This window comes from Talaromyces stipitatus, genomic scaffold (assembly GCF_000003125.1).
Source record: "Talaromyces stipitatus ATCC 10500 scf_1105507295523 genomic scaffold, whole genome shotgun sequence".
Lineage (NCBI taxonomy): Eukaryota > Fungi > Ascomycota > Eurotiomycetes > Eurotiales > Trichocomaceae > Talaromyces > Talaromyces stipitatus.
In genome coordinates, this window is record NW_002990113.1 from 2,142,120 (window position 1) to 2,160,715 (window position 18,596).

At 47.6% G+C, this 18,596-nt stretch overlaps 4 protein-coding genes across 5 annotated transcripts in view, besides 1 other annotated feature; 2 read left to right on the plus strand and 2 right to left on the minus strand.

The window, feature by feature from the left end:
• Positions 1-460, minus strand: part of TSTA_067210 (uncharacterized protein) — a gene marked incomplete at both ends in the record, with an annotated part of 2,110 nt that extends 1,650 nt beyond the window's left edge. The window contains one exon of the mRNA XM_002340626.1: positions 41-460. Within this exon, the coding sequence (XP_002340667.1) occupies positions 41-460 (420 nt within the window). The remainder of the gene's footprint in view (positions 1-40) is intronic.
• A 919-nt stretch (positions 461-1,379) lies between these two features.
• TSTA_067220 (dynein heavy chain) lies at positions 1,380-14,621 on the plus strand (the record flags this gene model as incomplete). The annotated part of the gene is made up of 3 exons (XM_002340627.1): positions 1,380-1,668; positions 1,739-14,046; positions 14,098-14,621. 3 exons carry the CDS (start codon positions 1,380-1,382, stop codon positions 14,542-14,544), a joined length of 13,044 nt encoding a protein of 4,347 aa, XP_002340668.1. The 3' UTR covers positions 14,545-14,621.
• A 1,414-nt stretch (positions 14,622-16,035) lies between these two features.
• TSTA_067230 (uncharacterized protein) lies at positions 16,036-17,300 on the plus strand (the record flags this gene model as incomplete). The annotated part of the gene is made up of 2 exons (XM_002340628.1): positions 16,036-16,102; positions 16,216-17,300. The coding sequence occupies 2 exons, from the start codon at positions 16,036-16,038 to the stop codon at positions 17,298-17,300; spliced, it is 1,152 nt and encodes a 383-aa protein (XP_002340669.1).
• Positions 16,758-16,794: a microsatellite.
• A 216-nt stretch (positions 17,301-17,516) lies between the features above and the next one.
• TSTA_067240 (histone H4, putative) lies at positions 17,517-18,596 on the minus strand. Of its 2 annotated transcripts, XM_002340630.1 has the most exons (8): positions 18,432-18,596; positions 18,310-18,344; positions 18,224-18,239; positions 18,082-18,169; positions 17,947-18,006; positions 17,870-17,887; positions 17,740-17,760; positions 17,517-17,682 (listed from the first exon to the last, which is right to left on the minus strand). In XM_002340630.1, exons 1-8 carry the CDS (start codon positions 18,473-18,475, stop codon positions 17,647-17,649), a joined length of 318 nt encoding a protein of 105 aa, XP_002340671.1. In that variant the 5' UTR covers positions 18,476-18,596; the 3' UTR covers positions 17,517-17,646. The 2 variants fall into 2 exon arrangements, with proteins under 2 accessions (XP_002340671.1, XP_002340670.1); XM_002340629.1 differs by lacking the exon at positions 17,517-17,682 and having other exon boundaries at positions 17,738-17,887.

The following is an 18,596-nucleotide window of genomic DNA, read 5'->3' on the forward strand; positions in this document are numbered from 1 at the left end:
TGAGTCTCATCAAATTGGTGGTTTTAATCATAGCTCCGACTAGATGGCCCCTTGGATTAGGGTAGGGATTCGTACCAAGAGATTGCTGGAATCTCCAAAGATCAACAATGGCACTAGTGTAAGCCTTTACAGACGGTAGTCCGAGAGTTTGTACAACGGCTGCGCCCTGGCTATCCGTACGATTTCTCAAGTATCGCGATGGCCGAATCGGACGGTTAATGACATAGTGATCCAGAAAATAGACCAGCTTCTTTTCGGTAACCACCTGGCCGTCAGGAAAGCCTTCTTTTGTGCAGAAATCAATGAATTCTTTCTGCCTGGAATCGTACTGCCTGGTGGTTGCTGCCGGCCGGTTTTTCTGAATCCGGTGCGCTACTTTTTGACTGTGCAGCTGTATCTTTGCGTGTAGCTCCAACTGGCGGTCTTGCTCGGCCAACAAGCCATTAGAAATAGACTCCATATTCACGTAAGGGAGCTGAAAATCAATTTAAATAGGAGTGGTATGAGTAATAAGGGCAACAATATAGGTGATTGTACGTGCAAATCCTGGGAAGTCCGGAAACCAGGTTACTCGGACGCGTACCGATTATCTCATTGACCTCGCGTGGAAACTGACCGCCTCCCTGACCGCCTGCCTGTCTAAATATGCCGTTGGTATGGTCTTGTACGAGAACTAGTCCGAACGGCTACAGATGTAAATTTCTGGTAATATTTCTCAGCTAGGGGTGACCCCCATATAACCGAGGTATATGGGGGTCACATTGCGCCAAGACCGCATGCTATCCGCGTTATCTGGCTAGCCGCGAAATGTCGCGGGATTACTTGAGGTTTGCTACCTGAATATACGCTAGCCCAGACTAGGTTAAATGCACACAAGCAACAAGCCCCTGAAGGCCAACCGCGGAAAGTACCAGTGGAGCCTCCCGCCCCATTTGATGTGTTGTCCGAGGATGTGATTGGCTGTAATACCCCCGAGTCCCGTGATGCGGCAAGAGACACGCCTGCCGCGTCCTCCTCAAAACAGCGACAGGAAAATAAATGTTAGCTGGAGAGTTCATTCCATTTCAACAATAATCACACCTAGAACGGCGGACTGTTCTCGTGCCCAACTCGTCATCCATTACACTCCTTTTGTTTGGATTCTACAGTTCTCCTTTCTCGTACATAATCATAATAATAATTATTTGACTTTCATACTACCGACTTGATTGCGACAGTTAGGACACACAACTATTTGCCTTCAAACCTTCAAACCTTCAAACCTTCGTGCCCGATATCGCCGACGTCGACGCCTCGTGCGTACCAAACCAAGTGAAAGCAAGCACGCGATATATCGATCGATGGTCTTCACGCATTATTGATTTTGGATATCCGTCAAAATGGAGGTTGCTGCTCCAGGGGTCCCTACAAACGGCCTCGCCGCAGCAACAACACCAGTGGCAGTAGCAGATCCAAATGTGGTCGTACGGTATCTCACAGATGTCCTCCAGGTAACTCTGGGGGCCAGCAAGAGAGATCTTGAGGCCCCGGGCAGTCTACTCTCGAAAGCGAAGTATTCAGAGACTGTGCAGAAATGTACGCGATTCGCTTCAGAGTCGCAGGTGGCGCTGTATGTTCAGCAAGATATCTTTAGTGCGGAGGAACCTAATGGAACGGAGAATGATGACGGTAGGTTGTCACATGATTTAACTATGAACAAATACCCCTTTTCTGGGACTATACGTCTAACTGCTTGCAGCGGCAGAAACTCGGTATACATACACTTTGGCCGCGGAGGTATCCTTTCTCTCGACTACCGTCGCTTCTGTAGCTTTCATCAAACGTCCAGGTCCGATCGATCCCAGCCAACCCCTTGCTACTCAAATCCAGGTTACAAACTTTCCGGGTCTGTCAACCCTGAGCAATGCACAAGCCCAACAGGGTGCTTCGATTTCTGCATTTGAAATTCTACATTCGCTCGTGCACCATACCCTCGGTCCTTATTTCGAAGCCTATACACGAAGTCAAGAAGCTGCAAACGGCATCAAGCAGAGGACAGAGACGGAAGCAAAGACTGGTGTTCCCGGAGCCAAGAAGCGCATTGCAGAATTGGACCTTGCGTTTTTGCATCTTCAGCAGAATGTGGAGATCCCGACGTTGAACCTACCTCTTCACGAAATCGTTCAAGCTGCCCTGGATGAGGCTGAAGCGCACGGCGTAAAACCATCAGTTGATCTGATCCCACCCGCCGCCCTTGAGAATAGTACCGTTTTGAACAGCATTCAGAACAATGTCAATGGTTGGATTAAGTCCATTCAGACCATTACAAAGATGTCTCGAGACGCGGATAGTGGTTCCGCCAACCAAGAAATCAACTTCTGGCTATCCATGGAAACCGCCTTGGAAGGAATCGAGAAACAATTACGCGGAGATGGAGTGCAACTTACCATGGAAATTCTCCGTCATGCGAAGCGTTATCAGGCGACTTTAAGTTTTGTGGCAGATACTGGTCTCCGTGAAGCGATGGACACGGTCCAGAAATACAACCAGTTGATGCGTGATTTTCCCCTCGACGAACTGTTATCCGCGACAACACTGCAGAAAGTGCAGGAATCACTTGGCTTGATTTTCAATCATTTGAATAGGAAGCTTAAAATATCGCCCTACCCGATCAAGAGAGCATTGGCATTAGTAGAAGCTATTTCAGGCGACTTGGATTCCCAGATACATGCTCTACTGCATGGACGAACAATCATGCATCTTGACTACCGAGAGTTCCGCTCACTGATGAAGACTTGCAGCGCCATATGGCGTACCTGGGATGAGAACGTTAAGGAGTTCACCAATGTTGGGCGTGAAGCTTCTCGCCGACGAAATGAGAAGTTCATCCCGATTAAGATTGTCCCCCGCCACATGAAGACGCAAGAGCGCTTGAAATATATCAATACTTTCCGTGTAAACCATGAACAGCTGCAACGGACAATCGTCAATGTGCTTGGTCCCAAATCTGCGGTTAATGCAAATGGTACGGATGGTGCGATTATTGTAGAAGAGATTGGTGACGTCGATGCTGTGGAGGAGGTCGCTCAAGCATACGCTGCTTTGAAAGATGTGGATGTCCTCGATGTCTCCGAAGCAGGCACACAGCAGTGGATTCAAGCTGAAATCACGTACAACGAACGGACGTCGCGTGTTGAGAATTCTATTATTGCTCGCCTACGAGACCGTCTCGCAACTGCGAAGAATGCCAATGAAATGTTCCGCGTATTTTCGAAATTCAACGCCCTCCTTGTGCGACCCAAGATTCGTGGTGCTATTGGCGAATACCAAACCACGCTCATTGATAACGTAAAACGGGACATCAATGCTTTACATGAACGTTTCAAGCAACAGTATGGCCATTCGGAAGCGCACGCCATGGCTCAGTTGCGTGACCTAGCGCCTGTTTCTGGCGCCATCATCTGGGCTCGGCAGATTGAACGTCAGCTCGACGGCTACATGCGAAAAGTCGAAGACGTGCTTGGTGAGGACTGGCATCTGCATTCCGAGGGTCAGAAACTTCAAGCCGAGAGCAACTTGTTCCGGAAGAAACTCGACACAAAACCAGTTTTTGATTCTTGGCTTCAGGACGTCCAGAAACGACACATTACCATTTCTGGTCGCTTGTTCAACATCATCCGAAATAGGGCTGCTGGCAACTCCTTGGAACTGACAGTCAATTTTGATGCCCAGATCATTGCCCTTTTCAAGGAAGTGAGGATGCTGATGTACCTCCATTTTCAAGTTCCCCATGCAGTCAGCAGCATTTCCAAGGAAGCCAAGCGTGTTTACCCCTATGCTATCAGTCTCATGGAAACAGTTCGTACACTGTTGCAGACGACCCGGACCATCGCTTCAATGACTGAGGTCGCAATCTTGCTGAGCGGCTACCAGAATGATGCGCAGGCTATGATCACAAAAGGCATTCCTCTACGTTGGGAGTCCTTTGTTCACTCATACGAGCTTCATGTGAAACAGTCGACATTATCCAATGGTACTCTCGATCCCACCATGACTGGAAGGGGAGAGAGCAAGCACGTCCAATTTGTTCGCGAATTTGCCGTATCAGCCTCGGTTCTACAATCGAAAACCGATACTCTGGCTTCAATCAACGAGAGCATACAAAAGACCATACTGGAGCTCAAGACTTGTCCATACGATGCCGCAGTTTTCCGTCAGCGATTGGACTCAATTCAGATATCCGTTGATAAGTTGAACCTGGAGAATTACGTCAATCTTGGGCATTGGGTATCAAATCTGAACTTGAAGATTGAATCTATCCTGCGCGAACGGTTGCACCGAGCAATACGAACCTGGATTGTGTCGTTCAAGGAATCAAAAGACGAACAGTATACCAAACGACTTTCGCTCCAACCAGCCCATGAGAAGTCAGCAAATGATACACCTGAAGCCGAAATTTACCACATTGAATTCCCTGAACTTGTTCACGAGGTTTCAATGAGGAATCAAGTCTTGCACCTCGACCCTCCTCTTCAATATGCCCGAGCTAGCTGGCTTTCTCATTTCGGCCAGTGGCTAGGTGTTATTTGCAACCTGGAAAAGATCAAGTCATCCAGGTATCAAATTTCCATTGACGTGGAGAAAACACAGTTATCTGAAACTACGTTTGTGAACCTTCCCCAGCACTGCATTGAGGAGTTGGCCGAAGTCTATGGGGCTGTTGAATCTCGTCTTTCTGAAATTTCGGACTATGTGGACAAGTGGCTTCAGTTCCAATCTCTGTGGGACTTACAAGCTGAGCAGGTGTATGACATTTTGGGCGATGATTTGTCTCAGTGGCTTCAGCTACTTCAAGAGATCCGCAAAAGCCGTGCTACTTTTGACACCTCTGAAGTCAGCCGATCATTTGGTAACATCATAATCGACTACGAACAAGTCCAGACCAGAGTCAATGCCAAATACGATCAGTGGCAGCACGAAATACTGCAGAAATTTGGTTCTAAGCTTGGTGGCAACATGCGAGAGGTGCACTCCGAAATTGCTACCGCACGCCGAGATCTCGAAGGTCAGACTCTCGAAGCTTCTTCAACTGCACATGCTGTGTCCTTCATCACCATTGTTCAGCAATGCAAACGCAAGGCCAGGGTATGGGAACCACAAGTGGATCTGTTTAGACAAGGCCAGACCACTTTAGCACGCCAACGATATCAGTTTCCCACCGATTGGCTGCATGTAGAGAATGTCGATGGCGAGTGGGCTGCTCTCAATGAGCTTCTTAATAGAAAGAGCAAGATTGTGCACGATCAGACTGAAGCTTTGCGTGCTAAGATTACAGCAGAAGATAAGGTCATTGGCGACAAGATCAAAGAGATTATCGTGCAATGGAATGATGAAAAGCCCGTATCTGGTACCATTCCTCCAGAGGAAGCTTCTCGTACCCTCAGCTCCTTCCAGTCTCGCCTGGAAGGCCTTCAGTCAGAATTTGAGATGGTTTCGAAAGCCAAAGAAGCATTGGATCTACCAGCTAGTGCCGAATCCTCTTTACCTGCAATTTTGGAAGAGGTCCAAGATTTCATGTCGGTTTGGGCTGCTTTGTCGACCATTTGGAAGAGTCTGAACGATCTCCGAGATATGCTTTGGACTAGCGTCCAAACCAGGAAGCTTCGTGGATCGATCGACAACCTCATCAAGATGACAAAGGAAATGCCAAGCCGCATGCGCCAATATGCTGCTTTCGAGCATATTCAGAATGTTTTGCGCCAACATCTGAAGATCAACCCGTTGTTGTCTGACCTCAAATCTGAAGCGATCAAGGAGAGACATTGGCAGAAGATTTTCAAGGCCTTGAAGCCTGGTCAACGCTTTTCACAAGTCACCCTGACTCTAGGAGACGTTTGGGATTTGAAACCGGCAGCTAGTGAGACTGTGATACGGGATATCATCACTCAGGCTCAAGGTGAAATGGCCCTAGAAGAATTCTTGAAAATGGTTCGCGAAACTTGGCAGAATTATTCTCTCGATCTTGTCAACTACCAAAACAAGTGTCGGTTAATTCGTGGTTTCGATGACCTCTTTGCAAAGTGCAGTGAAAATCTCAACTCTCTGCAAGCAATGAGGCACTCTCCTTATTTCAAAGAATTCGAGGAAGAGGCCTCGACGTGGGAAGACAAATTGAACAGGGTCCATGTTTTGTTTGACGTCTGGATTGATGTTCAAAGACAGTGGGTCTACCTCGAAGGTGTTTTTACAGGAAATGCGGACATTAAACATCTCCTTCCCCTGGAATCAGCGCGTTTCCAGAATATCAACTCCGAATTCTTCGCCGTTATGAAGAAGGTCTACAAATCGCCATTCGTTCTCGATGTTCTTGCGATCAACGGTGTTCAAAAATCCCTGGAGAGACTTGCAGAGCTTCTCAACAAGATTCAAAAAGCTCTTGGTGAATACCTTGAACGTGAGCGTGTATCATTCCCTCGCTTCTACTTCGTTGGTGACGAAGATCTTCTCGAAATCATTGGTAATAGCAATGATACGCTACGGGTTGCCAAGCATTTCAAGAAGATGTTTGCCGGTCTTTCTGGCCTTTTGATGGATGATGACAACAATATCGTTGGCTTCACATCTAAGGAAGGTGAAGAGGTCAGACTCAAGCGCGAGGTCAACCTTATCAAGACGCCACGCATCAATGACTGGCTTTCGGCCTTGGACAATAATATGAAACTGACATTGGCTGAGTTACTCGCCGAGGCAGTCGAACAGTTTGAGACTATTTACCACACAAGCGAAGTTGACCAAACGGCTTTCAATGACTACCTCGCAAACTATCCCGCCCAGATTGTTGTACTTGCCAGCCAGGTTGTGTGGACGAATGCAGTCCAGAGGAGCTTGGAGAACGGTGGTGGTGATCTCTCCAGTCTTTTCGATGCTGAAGTGCGCATTCTAGAGTTACTTGCTGCTACCGTCCTTGGGGAACTTGATGGTATCACGAGAAAGAAATGCGAACATATGATCACCGAGTTTGTGCATCAACGTGATGTTATTGCCAAGCTCATGAAGTTCAATGCCTCGACACCTACCCACTACCTTTGGCTTCTACAGATGCGCTACGTGTACAAGAACGAAGGAGATTTTCTTCAGCGCCTCTATGTGCACATGGCCAACGCTAAGCTGGACTACGGTTTCGAATATTTGGGTGTTCCCGAGCGACTTGTCCGCACTCCATTGACAGATCGCTGTTTCCTTACCCTGACGCAAGCTCTTTGCCAAAGGCTGGGAGGTTCTCCTTATGGACCCGCTGGTACGGGTAAGACGGAGTCTGTCAAAGCTCTTGGTCTACAGCTTGGTAGATTTACCTTGGTCTTCTGTTGTGACGATACCTTTGACTTCCAGGCGATGGGTCGTATCTTTTTGGGTATCTGTCAAGTTGGTGCCTGGGGTTGTTTCGATGAGTTCAACCGTCTGGAGGAGCGTATTCTTTCTGCCGTTTCTCAGCAAATCCAAAATATTCAAATCGGATTGCGCAAGGGTACCGATGATGACAAGGCCCAAATCGAACTTATTGGCAGGCGTCTGCGTGTTAACCAGAATACTGGTATCTTCATTACGATGAATCCCGGATATGCTGGTCGTTCTAACCTTCCTGACAATTTGAAGAAGCTCTTTAGAAGTGTGGCAATGTCAAAACCAGACAAGGAACTCATTGCTGAAGTGATGCTCTTCTCTCAAGGTTTCAAGCAAGCCAAACCTTTGTCTAAACAAACCGTTCCTTTCTTCGATCATTGTGCAAGCAGACTTAGTAAACAAGCTCACTATGACTTCGGTCTTCGAGCTTTGAAGAGTGTTTTGGTTAGTTCTGGAGGCTTAAAACGTGCACGTCTGGCCAACTCGGAGGGAGACCTGGGCCCAGATGATGTCATTGAGCCTCAGATCATCGTGCAAAGTCTTCGGGAAACCATTGCTCCCAAATTGATTCGGGAAGACGTGGAGATTATGCTAGATATCCAGATGGAAGATTTCCCCGGTGTTGAATATGTGCCGGCCAACTACGAACAACTCACCCAAGCCATCCGCGATATTGCCAAAGAAAATCACTTCGTTGCTACCGATACATGGATCACCAAGACACTACAACTTTATCAGATCCAGACTATCCATCACGGTGTGATGATGGTTGGACGATCTGGTTCTGGTAAATCTGCCTCGTGGAAAGTCTTGCTTCAAGCCTTGCAACGCGTGGAAGGCGTTGAAGGTGTTTGCCACGTCATTGATTCCAAAGTCATGTCGAAAGAAGCTCTTTATGGTAACCTCGATAGCACGACCCGAGAGTGGACGGATGGTTTGTTCACTGGCATACTGAGAAAGGTTGTGGACAATCTGCGTGGTGAAGACTCGAAACGACACTGGATTGTGTTTGACGGCGATGTCGACCCCGAGTGGGTTGAGAACTTGAACAGTGTGTTGGACGACAACAAACTTTTGACATTGCCCAACGGTGAACGTCTCAACTTGCCACCAAATGTTCGTATCATGTTCGAAGTTGAAACTCTGAAGTATGCTACTTTGGCTACTGTTAGTCGATGTGGTATGGTCTGGTTCAGCGACGATACTGTCACGCCAGAAATGATGATCACGAACTATATTGAGTCACTGAAAACCAAGATCTTCGAAGACTTGGATGACGACTCTGTTCCAGCAGGTCAAGCATCCGCTAAAACTCAGGCTGTTCAGGATATGGTTTCGGATTTCCTCAAACAGTTCATGCAAAGCGATGATCTTATCTACAAGGCCCTCGAAGAGGCTCGCCAATACAACCACATCATGGAGTACACGACTATCCGTGCATTGAATACCTTGTTCAGTCTCCTCAACAAAGCGTGCCGTAATGTGCTCGAGTACAATATTCAGCACATTGATTTCCCTCTGGATCCTGAGCAAGTTGAATCATACATCTCCAAGAAGTTGCTCCTTGCCCTTGTTTGGTCACTGACTGGCGACTGTCCTCTTAACGACCGCAAGCGCTTCGGAGAGTACCTGGCCGCTTCTACAACAATCGACGCTCCTTTGCTTGGCGATTCGGCTTCTCTCATCGACTTTGATGTGTCGTTGCCAAAGGTGGAATGGATCACTTGGCAATCACAGGTACCTTCAGTCGAGATCAACACCCATTCCATCACCCAGACGGATGTCATTATTCCAACATTGGACACTGTGCGTCATGAAGATGTACTATACTCATGGCTCGCTGAGCACAAGCCGCTACTCCTCTGTGGTCCTCCCGGTTCTGGTAAAACAATGACATTGTTCTCTGCCTTGCGAAAGCTACCAAATATGGAAGTTGTTGGTCTCAACTTTTCTAGCGCCACCACTCCGGACCTTTTGATCAAGACTTTCGAGCAGTACTGCGAGTACAAGAAGACATTGAATGGCGTGGTCATGTCTCCAAACCAAATTGGACGTTGGCTCGTCATTTTCTGTGATGAAATCAATTTGCCTGCTCCTGATCGTTACGGCACACAGCGTGCGATCTCATTCTTGCGTCAACTAGTGGAACAGAACGGTTTCTGGCGCACTTCTGATAAGACATGGGTCACTTTGGACCGTATCCAATTTGTTGGTGCTTGTAACCCTCCAACTGATGCTGGACGTACCCCAATGGGAGAACGTTTCTTGCGCCATGCTCCATTGATGATGGTTGACTACCCTGGTGAGCTCTCATTGACTCAGATCTATGGTACTTTCAACTCGGCAATCTTGAAAATTATTCCCACTTTGCGTGGTTACTCGGAGGCTCTTACAAAAGCAATGGTTCAATTCTATTTGGAGTCACAAGCACGATTTACACCAAAGATTCAACCACATTACGTTTATTCCCCTCGTGAACTTACAAGATGGGTGCGTGGTGTCTACGAGGCTATCAAGCCATTGGAGAATCTTTCCGTTGAAGGTCTCGTCCGAATCTGGGCACACGAGGCTCTTCGTCTATTCCAAGATCGGCTCGTTGCCGAAGATGAACGTAAATGGACAGACGAGACTGTACGGCGCATTGCTTTGGAACATTTTCCGACTATTGATGAGGAACAAGCATTGAAGGGACCTATCCTCTTCTCCAACTGGTTGTCGAAGAACTACGTTCCAGTTGAGCAAGAGCAATTGAGAGAATTTGTCAAGGCTCGGCTCAAGACGTTCTGCGAGGAGGAGGTGGATGTTCCATTGGTTCTTTTCAACGATGTTCTTGAACATGCTCTGCGTATTGATCGTGTCTTCCGACAGCCACAGGGTCATTTGATTCTCATCGGTGTTAGCGGAAGTGGAAAAACCACGCTTTCCCGGTTCGTTGCTTGGATGAACGGCCTGAAGATATTTCAAATCAAGGTTCATGGCAAGTATTCTTCAGAAGACTTTGACGAGGATCTCAGGACTGTCCTTCGACGAGCTGGATGCAAGGGCGAGAAGATCTGTTTCATCATGGACGAATCAAACGTGCTGGACTCTGGTTTCCTGGAGCGAATGAACACCCTACTCGCCAATGCCGAGGTACCTGGTCTGTTTGAAGGTGATGAGTTTGCATCTTTGATGACAGCCTGTAAAGAAGGCGCACAACGCCAGGGGCTCCTCCTCGACTCTCAGGAAGAGCTTTACAAGTGGTTTACACAGCAGATTGTCAAGAATCTTCACGTTGTGTTTACGATGAATCCTCCCGAGGACGGATTGTCATCCAAGGCCGCAACCAGTCCTGCTTTGTTCAATCGTTGTGTGCTCAACTGGATGGGTGATTGGTCTGATCAGGCTCTTTTCCAGGTTGGTTCGGAACTTACACAGTCTGTTGATCTCGACAAACCCAATTTCACTGCTCCCGACAGTATTCCTGTAGCTTATCGCGACCTGAACCTTCCGGCTTCTCATCGTGAGACTGTTATTAATTCGATGGTCTATATTCATTACTCTCTGCAAAAGTTCAACCAGCGTCTACAGAAACAACAGGGTAGAACGACATACCTCACGCCACGACACTACCTTGACTTTGTCGCTCAATACGTTAAGCTATTCAATGAAAAGCGAGAGGATCTGGAAGAGCAGCAACGACATCTGAACGTCGGTCTGGAGAAACTCAGAGATACTGTCGACAAGGTTCGAGACCTTCGTGTCAGCCTTGCAGAAAAGAAAACACAGTTGGAGGCGAAAGATGCAGAGGCCAATGAGAAGTTGCAGCGAATGGTTGCCGACCAGCGAGAAGCTGAACAGAGAAAGGCGGCATCGCTCGAAATCCAGGTTGCTCTGGAGAGACAAGAAAAGGAAGTCGCCGAGCGTAAGGATGTTGTGTTGAACGATTTGGCCAGAGCCGAGCCTGCGGTTCTTGAGGCCCAAAAGAGTGTCAGTAGCATCAAGCGTCAACATCTTACTGAAGTCCGTTCTATGGGTAACCCTCCGGCAAGCGTGCGTCTAGCTCTAGAGGCTGTTTGTACCTTGCTTGGTCATAAAGTCGACAGCTGGAAAACCATCCAGGGTATTATTCGTAAAGATGATTTCATTGCCAGCATCGTCAACTACGATAATGAACGCCAGATGACGCGCAATCACAGGGTGAAAATGAAGAACGAGTTTTTGTCCAAGGATGACTTCACCTACGAGCGGGTCAACCACGCCAGTAAAGCTTGTGGTCCTCTTGTACAATGGGTCGAAGCACAAGTGAACTATTCCGAGATCCTGGACCGTGTTGGTCCTCTCCGTGAAGAGGTGGACCAACTTGAGGAGCAAGCACTTCAGACCAAGGCAGAAGCCCAGGCTATCGAGAACACTATAAAGAGTCTGGAAAGTAGTATCGCCACATACAAGACAGAATATGCTGCCCTCATCAGCGAAACACAAGCTATCAAGACCGAAATGGGACGTGTGCAATTCAAAGTCGACCGAAGTGTACGACTTTTGGACAGCTTGGCTTCGGAGCGAGAGCGATGGGAAGAAGGAAGCAAATCATTCGAGACTCAAATCAGCACGCTTGTCGGTGATGTGCTTATTGCTGCCGCTTTCCTTGCGTATGCTGGTCTGTATGATCAACAATTCCGTAAAGCGATGGTGGAAGATTGGGTCAATCAATTAGCGCAGTCGGGGATTACGTTCAAACCTCATAATCCTGTCACTGAGTACCTTTCTAACGCGGACGAGCGTTTGGCATGGCAGAGCAACTCGTTGCCTGTTGATGATCTATGCACTGAGAACGCTATCATATTGAAACGCTTCAACCGTTATCCTTTGATCATCGACCCCTCAGGCCGTATCACGGAGTTCCTACAGAAAGAGAGTAAAGAAAGGAAGCTTACAGTCACCAGTTTCTTGGACGATTCATTTGTCAAACAACTCGAGAGTGCTTTACGTTTTGGAAATCCAATTCTTATCCAGGACGCAGAGCATCTCGACCCTATTCTCAACCATGTTCTCAACAAGGAGTATCAAAAGACTGGGGGACGTGTTTTGATCCAATTAGGCAAGCAGGAGATTGATTTCTCGCCTTCGTTCAAGCTATTCTTGTCTACTCGGGATCCCTCTGCTACCTTCCCACCTGATATCTGTAGTCGTACCACATTTGTCAACTTCACGGTCACTCAAAGCAGTTTGCAAACACAGTCACTCAACGACGTCTTGAAAGTGGAACGTCCGGACGTGGACGAGCGACGCACAAATCTCATCAAGTTGCAAGGAGAGTTCAAGATCCATCTACGCCAGCTGGAGAAACGTCTGCTGCAGGCCCTCAACGAGTCGAGAGGTAATATTCTGGATGATGACAACGTCATCGAGACATTAGAAACTCTCAAGAAGGAGGCCGCGGAAATTACCAAGAAGATGGCAGAGACAGAAGGTGTCATGACAGAGGTCGACAACATCACACTTCAGTACAATATCATTGCTCGATCGTGCAGTGCTGTGTTTGCCGTCCTGGAGCAGCTCCATCATATCAACCATTTCTACCAGTTCTCGCTGCAGTATTTCGTCGATATTTTCAATTCGGTCCTGCATGGAAACAAGAAACTTATGAACGAGAAGGATCATGCTGCAAGAGTCCAAATCATTCTTCGAGACCTGTTCGTTACGGCTTACCAGCGTACCAGTCTGGGAATGCTACAAAAGGACCGTATTACGTTGGCTATCCTTCTCGCTCAGGCTACTCCTTTCACCATGGATAGAAGTATCATCGACACCATCCTCGATGAAAGCGTGGATGGGGTGGACTTGTCAACCGCTGCAGATCTCCGCGAACAGACGATGAGCAAGATTTCTAATATGTCCTTGTTCAAATCCTACGTTCCTAATATCCCCGAAGAAGCTTGGACTGCTTTCTTTACGGAGGAACTGGCAGAAAACTTTGTGCCTACAGTATGGGATGAGAATACGGAGTCATTGGATCAGCAGCTACGTTCTCTCTTACTCGTCAAGCTGTGTCGCATGGATCGATTCGTACCCGTTGCTGAACGTTTTGTCGTAGCAGTCTTTGGTCGTGAGTTGTACGAAAACAGCGGCGACCTCAAGGAAGTTGTCGAACAGGTCACGGCGACTACACCAGTGGCACTCAGCTCTAGCCCCGGTTTTGATGCTAGTTACAAGGTCGACGGATTGGTGGAGCGAATGCATGCAGCTTGCACGAATATTGCCATGGGTTCAAATGAAGGTCTTGAAAGCGCTGACAAAGCTATCAGCAACGCTGCCTCTGCGGGTACTTGGGTATTGGTGAAGAACGTACATCTCGCTCCATCCTGGTTACAGAGTCTGGAGAAACGGTTGGACTCTCTCAAGCCGCATAAGGATTTCCGCCTTTTCTTGTCGATGGAGACTAGTCCCAAAATTCCAGTCAACCTTCTCCGTGCATCGCGTGTTCTCATGTTCGAACAGCCGGCAGGTGTACGCGCCAATATGAAAGATTCGCTTTCTTCCCTGTCGCTACGCGCTACAAAGGCTCCTGTGGAGAAAGCACGTGTTTATTTGTTGCTCTCGTTCTTACACGCTGTGGTGCAAGAGCGTCTACGCTACGCGCCCAGTCTTGGTTGGAAGGGTTTCTGGGAATTCAATGATAGCGATGTAAGAGTTTTCCGTCTCGAGGATAAAGTTCACAACTAACAAAACTTGCAGTATGAATGCTCTGCATTTATTATCGACTCCTGGATAGATTCAGTGGCGCAAGGACGTTCTAACGTCGCACCTCAAAAACTGCCCTGGGATATGATCCGCACCTTGATTACGGAGACATACGGCGGCAAAATCGACGATAGCGGCGATTTCATGCAATTGGAGAAGCTAGTCAACAGTTTCCTGACCCCCGCAGCATTCGAAGAAGACCACAAATTAGTTTCTGGCGTTGAAAATGACGAATGCTTAGCGCTGCCTGGCACAACCAGCATGCGCGACTTTACCGAATGGGTTAACCGTCTGCCGGAGCGGGAGCCGCCCACGTACTTGGGCCTGCCAGCTAATGCAGAGAAGCTGCTTTTGGTTGGACATGGTAAGGCGATGATCTCGGATCTTTCGCGCGTGACGACGTTGTTGGATGAGGGTGAGCAGTTGATGGTTGAAGCATAACTTTTTGTATATTTTTCTTTTTTATATGTGTTTTTTTCCTTGTGTATATTTTGGTTTAGTGATACCTACCAATACTGTTGTTAATTCTTTCCTTAAGTAGGCTTGTGTGACAGCCGATCACCCTTGTAGCCTTAAGACTCGTAATGACTGTCGGGATGCCCTAATTTAGCCGTGTTATAGGTGCTGCAGTCTTATCGCGCACTCATGGAACTGCATGAAACCACCAATCAATGCGGCGTAGCGCCTTGAAACAGCACCAGTATCAAACAGATTATCTCGAGCAGATTCAAACATCTGGGGTTTACTCCAGTCGAAAGTCAGGCAATCGAGATTCTCGGTATTCGCTAAGGACGTCGACCTCGGCGGATTCTTTCTTTCTACAGCAGACCTTCCAATGAAAGTAAAGCAGCCAGAAAGTTGGAAGATAGCGCAAGCTTTCCTTATCATGTCATACCTCCTAGTTCATCGTTTAGCAATTTCTCGGCGGGGTAATTGACTCGTCGGCCTCTGCTCTAGACGCAAGGTTGGCTTGAGATACCGTGCTTGATGAGTGTCAGACGAAGAGAATTGGCTGGCGATAAGGGCAATGATCCAATCAGTCGTCTCTATGTATGGAGAGGGTATGGGTAGACCACGTGAGTACGTCCATTGTTTCTCGAGGAAGGAGAGAGATAACGACGTCTTGTTCTCCCTTCGTCTTTTCTTCTTCCATCCCCATCCTTTCTTTTCATCAATCATCCCATCACCGTTCTCCACGCATCACTTGCCGCGCACCACTTCGTCGTTCCGTTGCTTTTTCCGATATTTCTTGGCTGTTTGACTCCGTGTTACGCGTGTTCGTGCAGTCGTTGGGTGGGACATGCTGAGAGTCATCGTGGGGCTGACGACCTACACGCCATTATTTTTCGAAGGCTCAGATCGATGATTATTGTCTGACCCCGCGACTTACGTCGTCTTACATTGATTGACTGAGCGGTTCGTGAGGGCACCGACAAGTGGGCTCTCTTACAGGCATTGGGAGATCGTCTCTAGCGCTAGAGAGCCACTAACAGAGCCACTAAACCGCCTAAAGCGACCTCAAACATCCCAAACCTCGAAACCCCAAACACACTGTGCGACTCTTGCAACAGACACGGCAATCTTCCCCACTGGGCGGTTGTCACACTGTCTGCTGCTGGATGTGATTCGTCCTGCTGTGCCATAATTGCGTATGGTACTACGACAGACCCCGGCGTATGCTCTCGCTTGTATCAGGGTTGTTTTTTTTTCCCTCTCCATGGATCATCAAACATTCTAATAATGCCACCACAAAATCTGAGTCTGACCATAAATATCCCTCGAGGTATGTTTCAGGCTATTTTATAATCTGCTCATCTTCTTCTTCTATTTACCTTCATTATTTACTCCTTTTGCCATTTGGTCTTATACCTGTGGTCAATGTCTTTTCTTCCACTTTCATTCTCATAGTCTTGAAAATTTTCCTGTTTGATCATGGCGTTTATCGGCTCAATGAAATCTTCTCTACACAGTCCGGTTACTGTTTTTAGAGGTCTCGATTGTAAGTTACTCTGGTTAGCCACTGTAAAATGCTCCTATCACTTGTCTGCTGCTGCTCGGTGCTATTTTTGCAATTGGTCTTGCGGTGTTGAAATTCTCTAACATAATCGATAGCATTTCTATCTTCTCTACGCGCAAATCTACAAATCTCCTATGAGGACCTCAATGCCTCCCACCTAGAGGCTTTTCACTACCCTCCAGAAAACTACGACCTTCGCATTTCACCATACTCTAATGAGTCAACACTCTCTTCCGGGTTCGGGGATGATCTTGAAGATCCGCCATCTCCAACAGACACATCGACCACCTCTACTACTCATTCCTTTCCAGCACCTACAACATGGACCTATCATGCCTCGACGGAGGATGACCGTCGGGCTGCCCTGAAATTGATTGCCGAGAGCATTCGCGAGCAACGCAGTCTTGCTATACGCAGCATTCTGCTGCATCCTGCCGTTCTGACAGTCACTTTCCTTTTGTTCACCGTACTAATACGCTGTGTGTTGCATGCACCCCAAAAGAGGGCTCCGGTGGCATGCTGTATCGGAGCTGGTATTCTGATAATAGCATTACTAGCCGCCGAGCGTGCAACCAGAAAGTATGTAACTCTCGCATCCACAGTAGGGGACTCAACCTGGTTGCGAGAGGGACTATACCAACAACAGCAACAACCACCACAACAACAACAACAACGTAATAATCATAATAATGGAACCGCTGGCGGGTCCAAACATCACCATTCCCATTCCCATTCCCATCACAATTCAATGCCTCTTGAAGACGAAATCCTTGTCACCAAAGACCACGACGAAGTCGTCGGTGCCCTTGTCCTCCGCACCGCGCGTACAAATGCGCTCTCCTCCGGCGCACCCAGTGCCAATGGCATGCGGGCCCTCCGTCACCGACACAGCAACAGCTCAACATCAGGCCGCTTGACGGGCGTCATTCGCGCATGGACAGTGAAATCAACCCATCGACAGCGCGGACTGGGGTTAAGTCTCCTCGAATCAGCAGTTTCCATTTGTCGGGTGCGAAGATTGGACGGTCCGATCTTTGCCGATGAGCAATTGCACAGTGCGCATATACCCGGATTACGAACATTGTGCTGGCCTTTCAATGCCGGCTTTGAGAAAGTGGAGGAACAGGCCAAGGATTGTTTGAAGGGGGTGATTGAGGGGAAGGAGAGATGGAGGAAGTGAGCTCTTCGATTTGCCTTCTACTTGCACATCTATTGACGTGTCTTATGATTTAATGATTTATTTTGTTTTTAACATCGTGTCTGCTTGATGTACGACATACATATACCCCACCGTTAGATACTTTTTACACATGTATTGTTGAGTTAGTTTTGGAATAGATTAAGATCTCAACCAGAAGCTTTCCAGCCTTGAAATTACTACAGCATATAGTATATACTCTTTAAAGAGAGAGAAAACGAAATGTAACCTCCAACAAAACATTCAAAAGCGAACAACACGACAAAAGAGCCGTCCACCTGTACTCCAATACCAACTTCCTTTTCGTATTGGAAAAATATCATCACTCCTAATTCGGGTGGAAACCATACACGGGGGTGCCCATCTATTCAACTCATGAGCGTCGAATAAGGATCATTAAGGGGGGAAAGAATAGACTTACTCTATTCAACACAAAAACCACCTGATCATAACAAGCCAAGAAGAAAGCGCAATTGTTAGTCACGTTCCGAACAGTCTGTCCTCTTCGGCTAAAGAGGTGTAGTATAATCATTCCCAAGGAGTCGACATACATCAGTCGTTGTGATAGTCTGTGGATGGTGATAGTAGTTAGCGTCATGAATGAGACTAGTCGAGTTGAGGAACTTACCTTTCGCTCATGATTCGGAGTTGCAGAGGACTCAAGCACCAAGACCAAGTTACGTATGATCTGATTTGATAGATTAGTATTCTCATCCAGCTTTCTTTGGCATGTCTCTTCCTCATCCTAAGTAGGTATGCGTACCGTTTTCAGTCGTTCTTTGAGCACGAACCGTATCTCCGGATAAATGCTCGCGGACATTCTCTTGATCCCACCACGCCTAGTGAGACGACTATTCGAATGTGAGTGATGTTTGTAAAAAGAGTATGAGAATCATATCACGAACCGGATGGCATGTCTTGCTGTACAAGATGATAGTTAGACGTTAGTATTGTCAGGGAATCTAGATGAAGGGGATGGGTGTAGACTTACTGATACCCTGGAGGACATCACGATTCGAACGACGACTGGACGAGCTGGTTAATCATTTCGCTCATACCTAGGTAGTCTTGAAGCAAAGGAGAGGTCCTGGTTGGTATGGTTAGGGAACATACCGTCTGCTCCCATGGAGTCCTAAGCCGCGATGTTGTTGTGGCATATTTGAGTTTTTCTCGAAGCTTTGATGGGGACAATTCTGTTGCAAAAAGGAGCCTCGGGATGTGTCCAGGTTGAGATCAGGTTGAGATGAGGTTGAGAGAACACTGAGGGAGGGAGGGAGG

Bases quoted from the DNA above. Each gene is read 5' to 3' on its own strand.
- TSTA_067240 (XM_002340630.1), bottom strand. From the start codon at position 18,475: ATGCCACAACAACATCGCGGCTTAGGACTCCATGGGAGCAGACG. The intron at 18,345-18,431 runs GTATGTTCCCTA...CAGCTCGTCCAG, and splicing joins GGACTCCATGGGAGCAGACG to TCGTCGTTCGAATCGTGATG. The intron at 17,683-17,739 runs GTAAGTCTATTC...TGAGTTGAATAG, and splicing joins TGGTTTTTGTGTTGAATAGA to ATGGGCACCCCCGTGTATGG.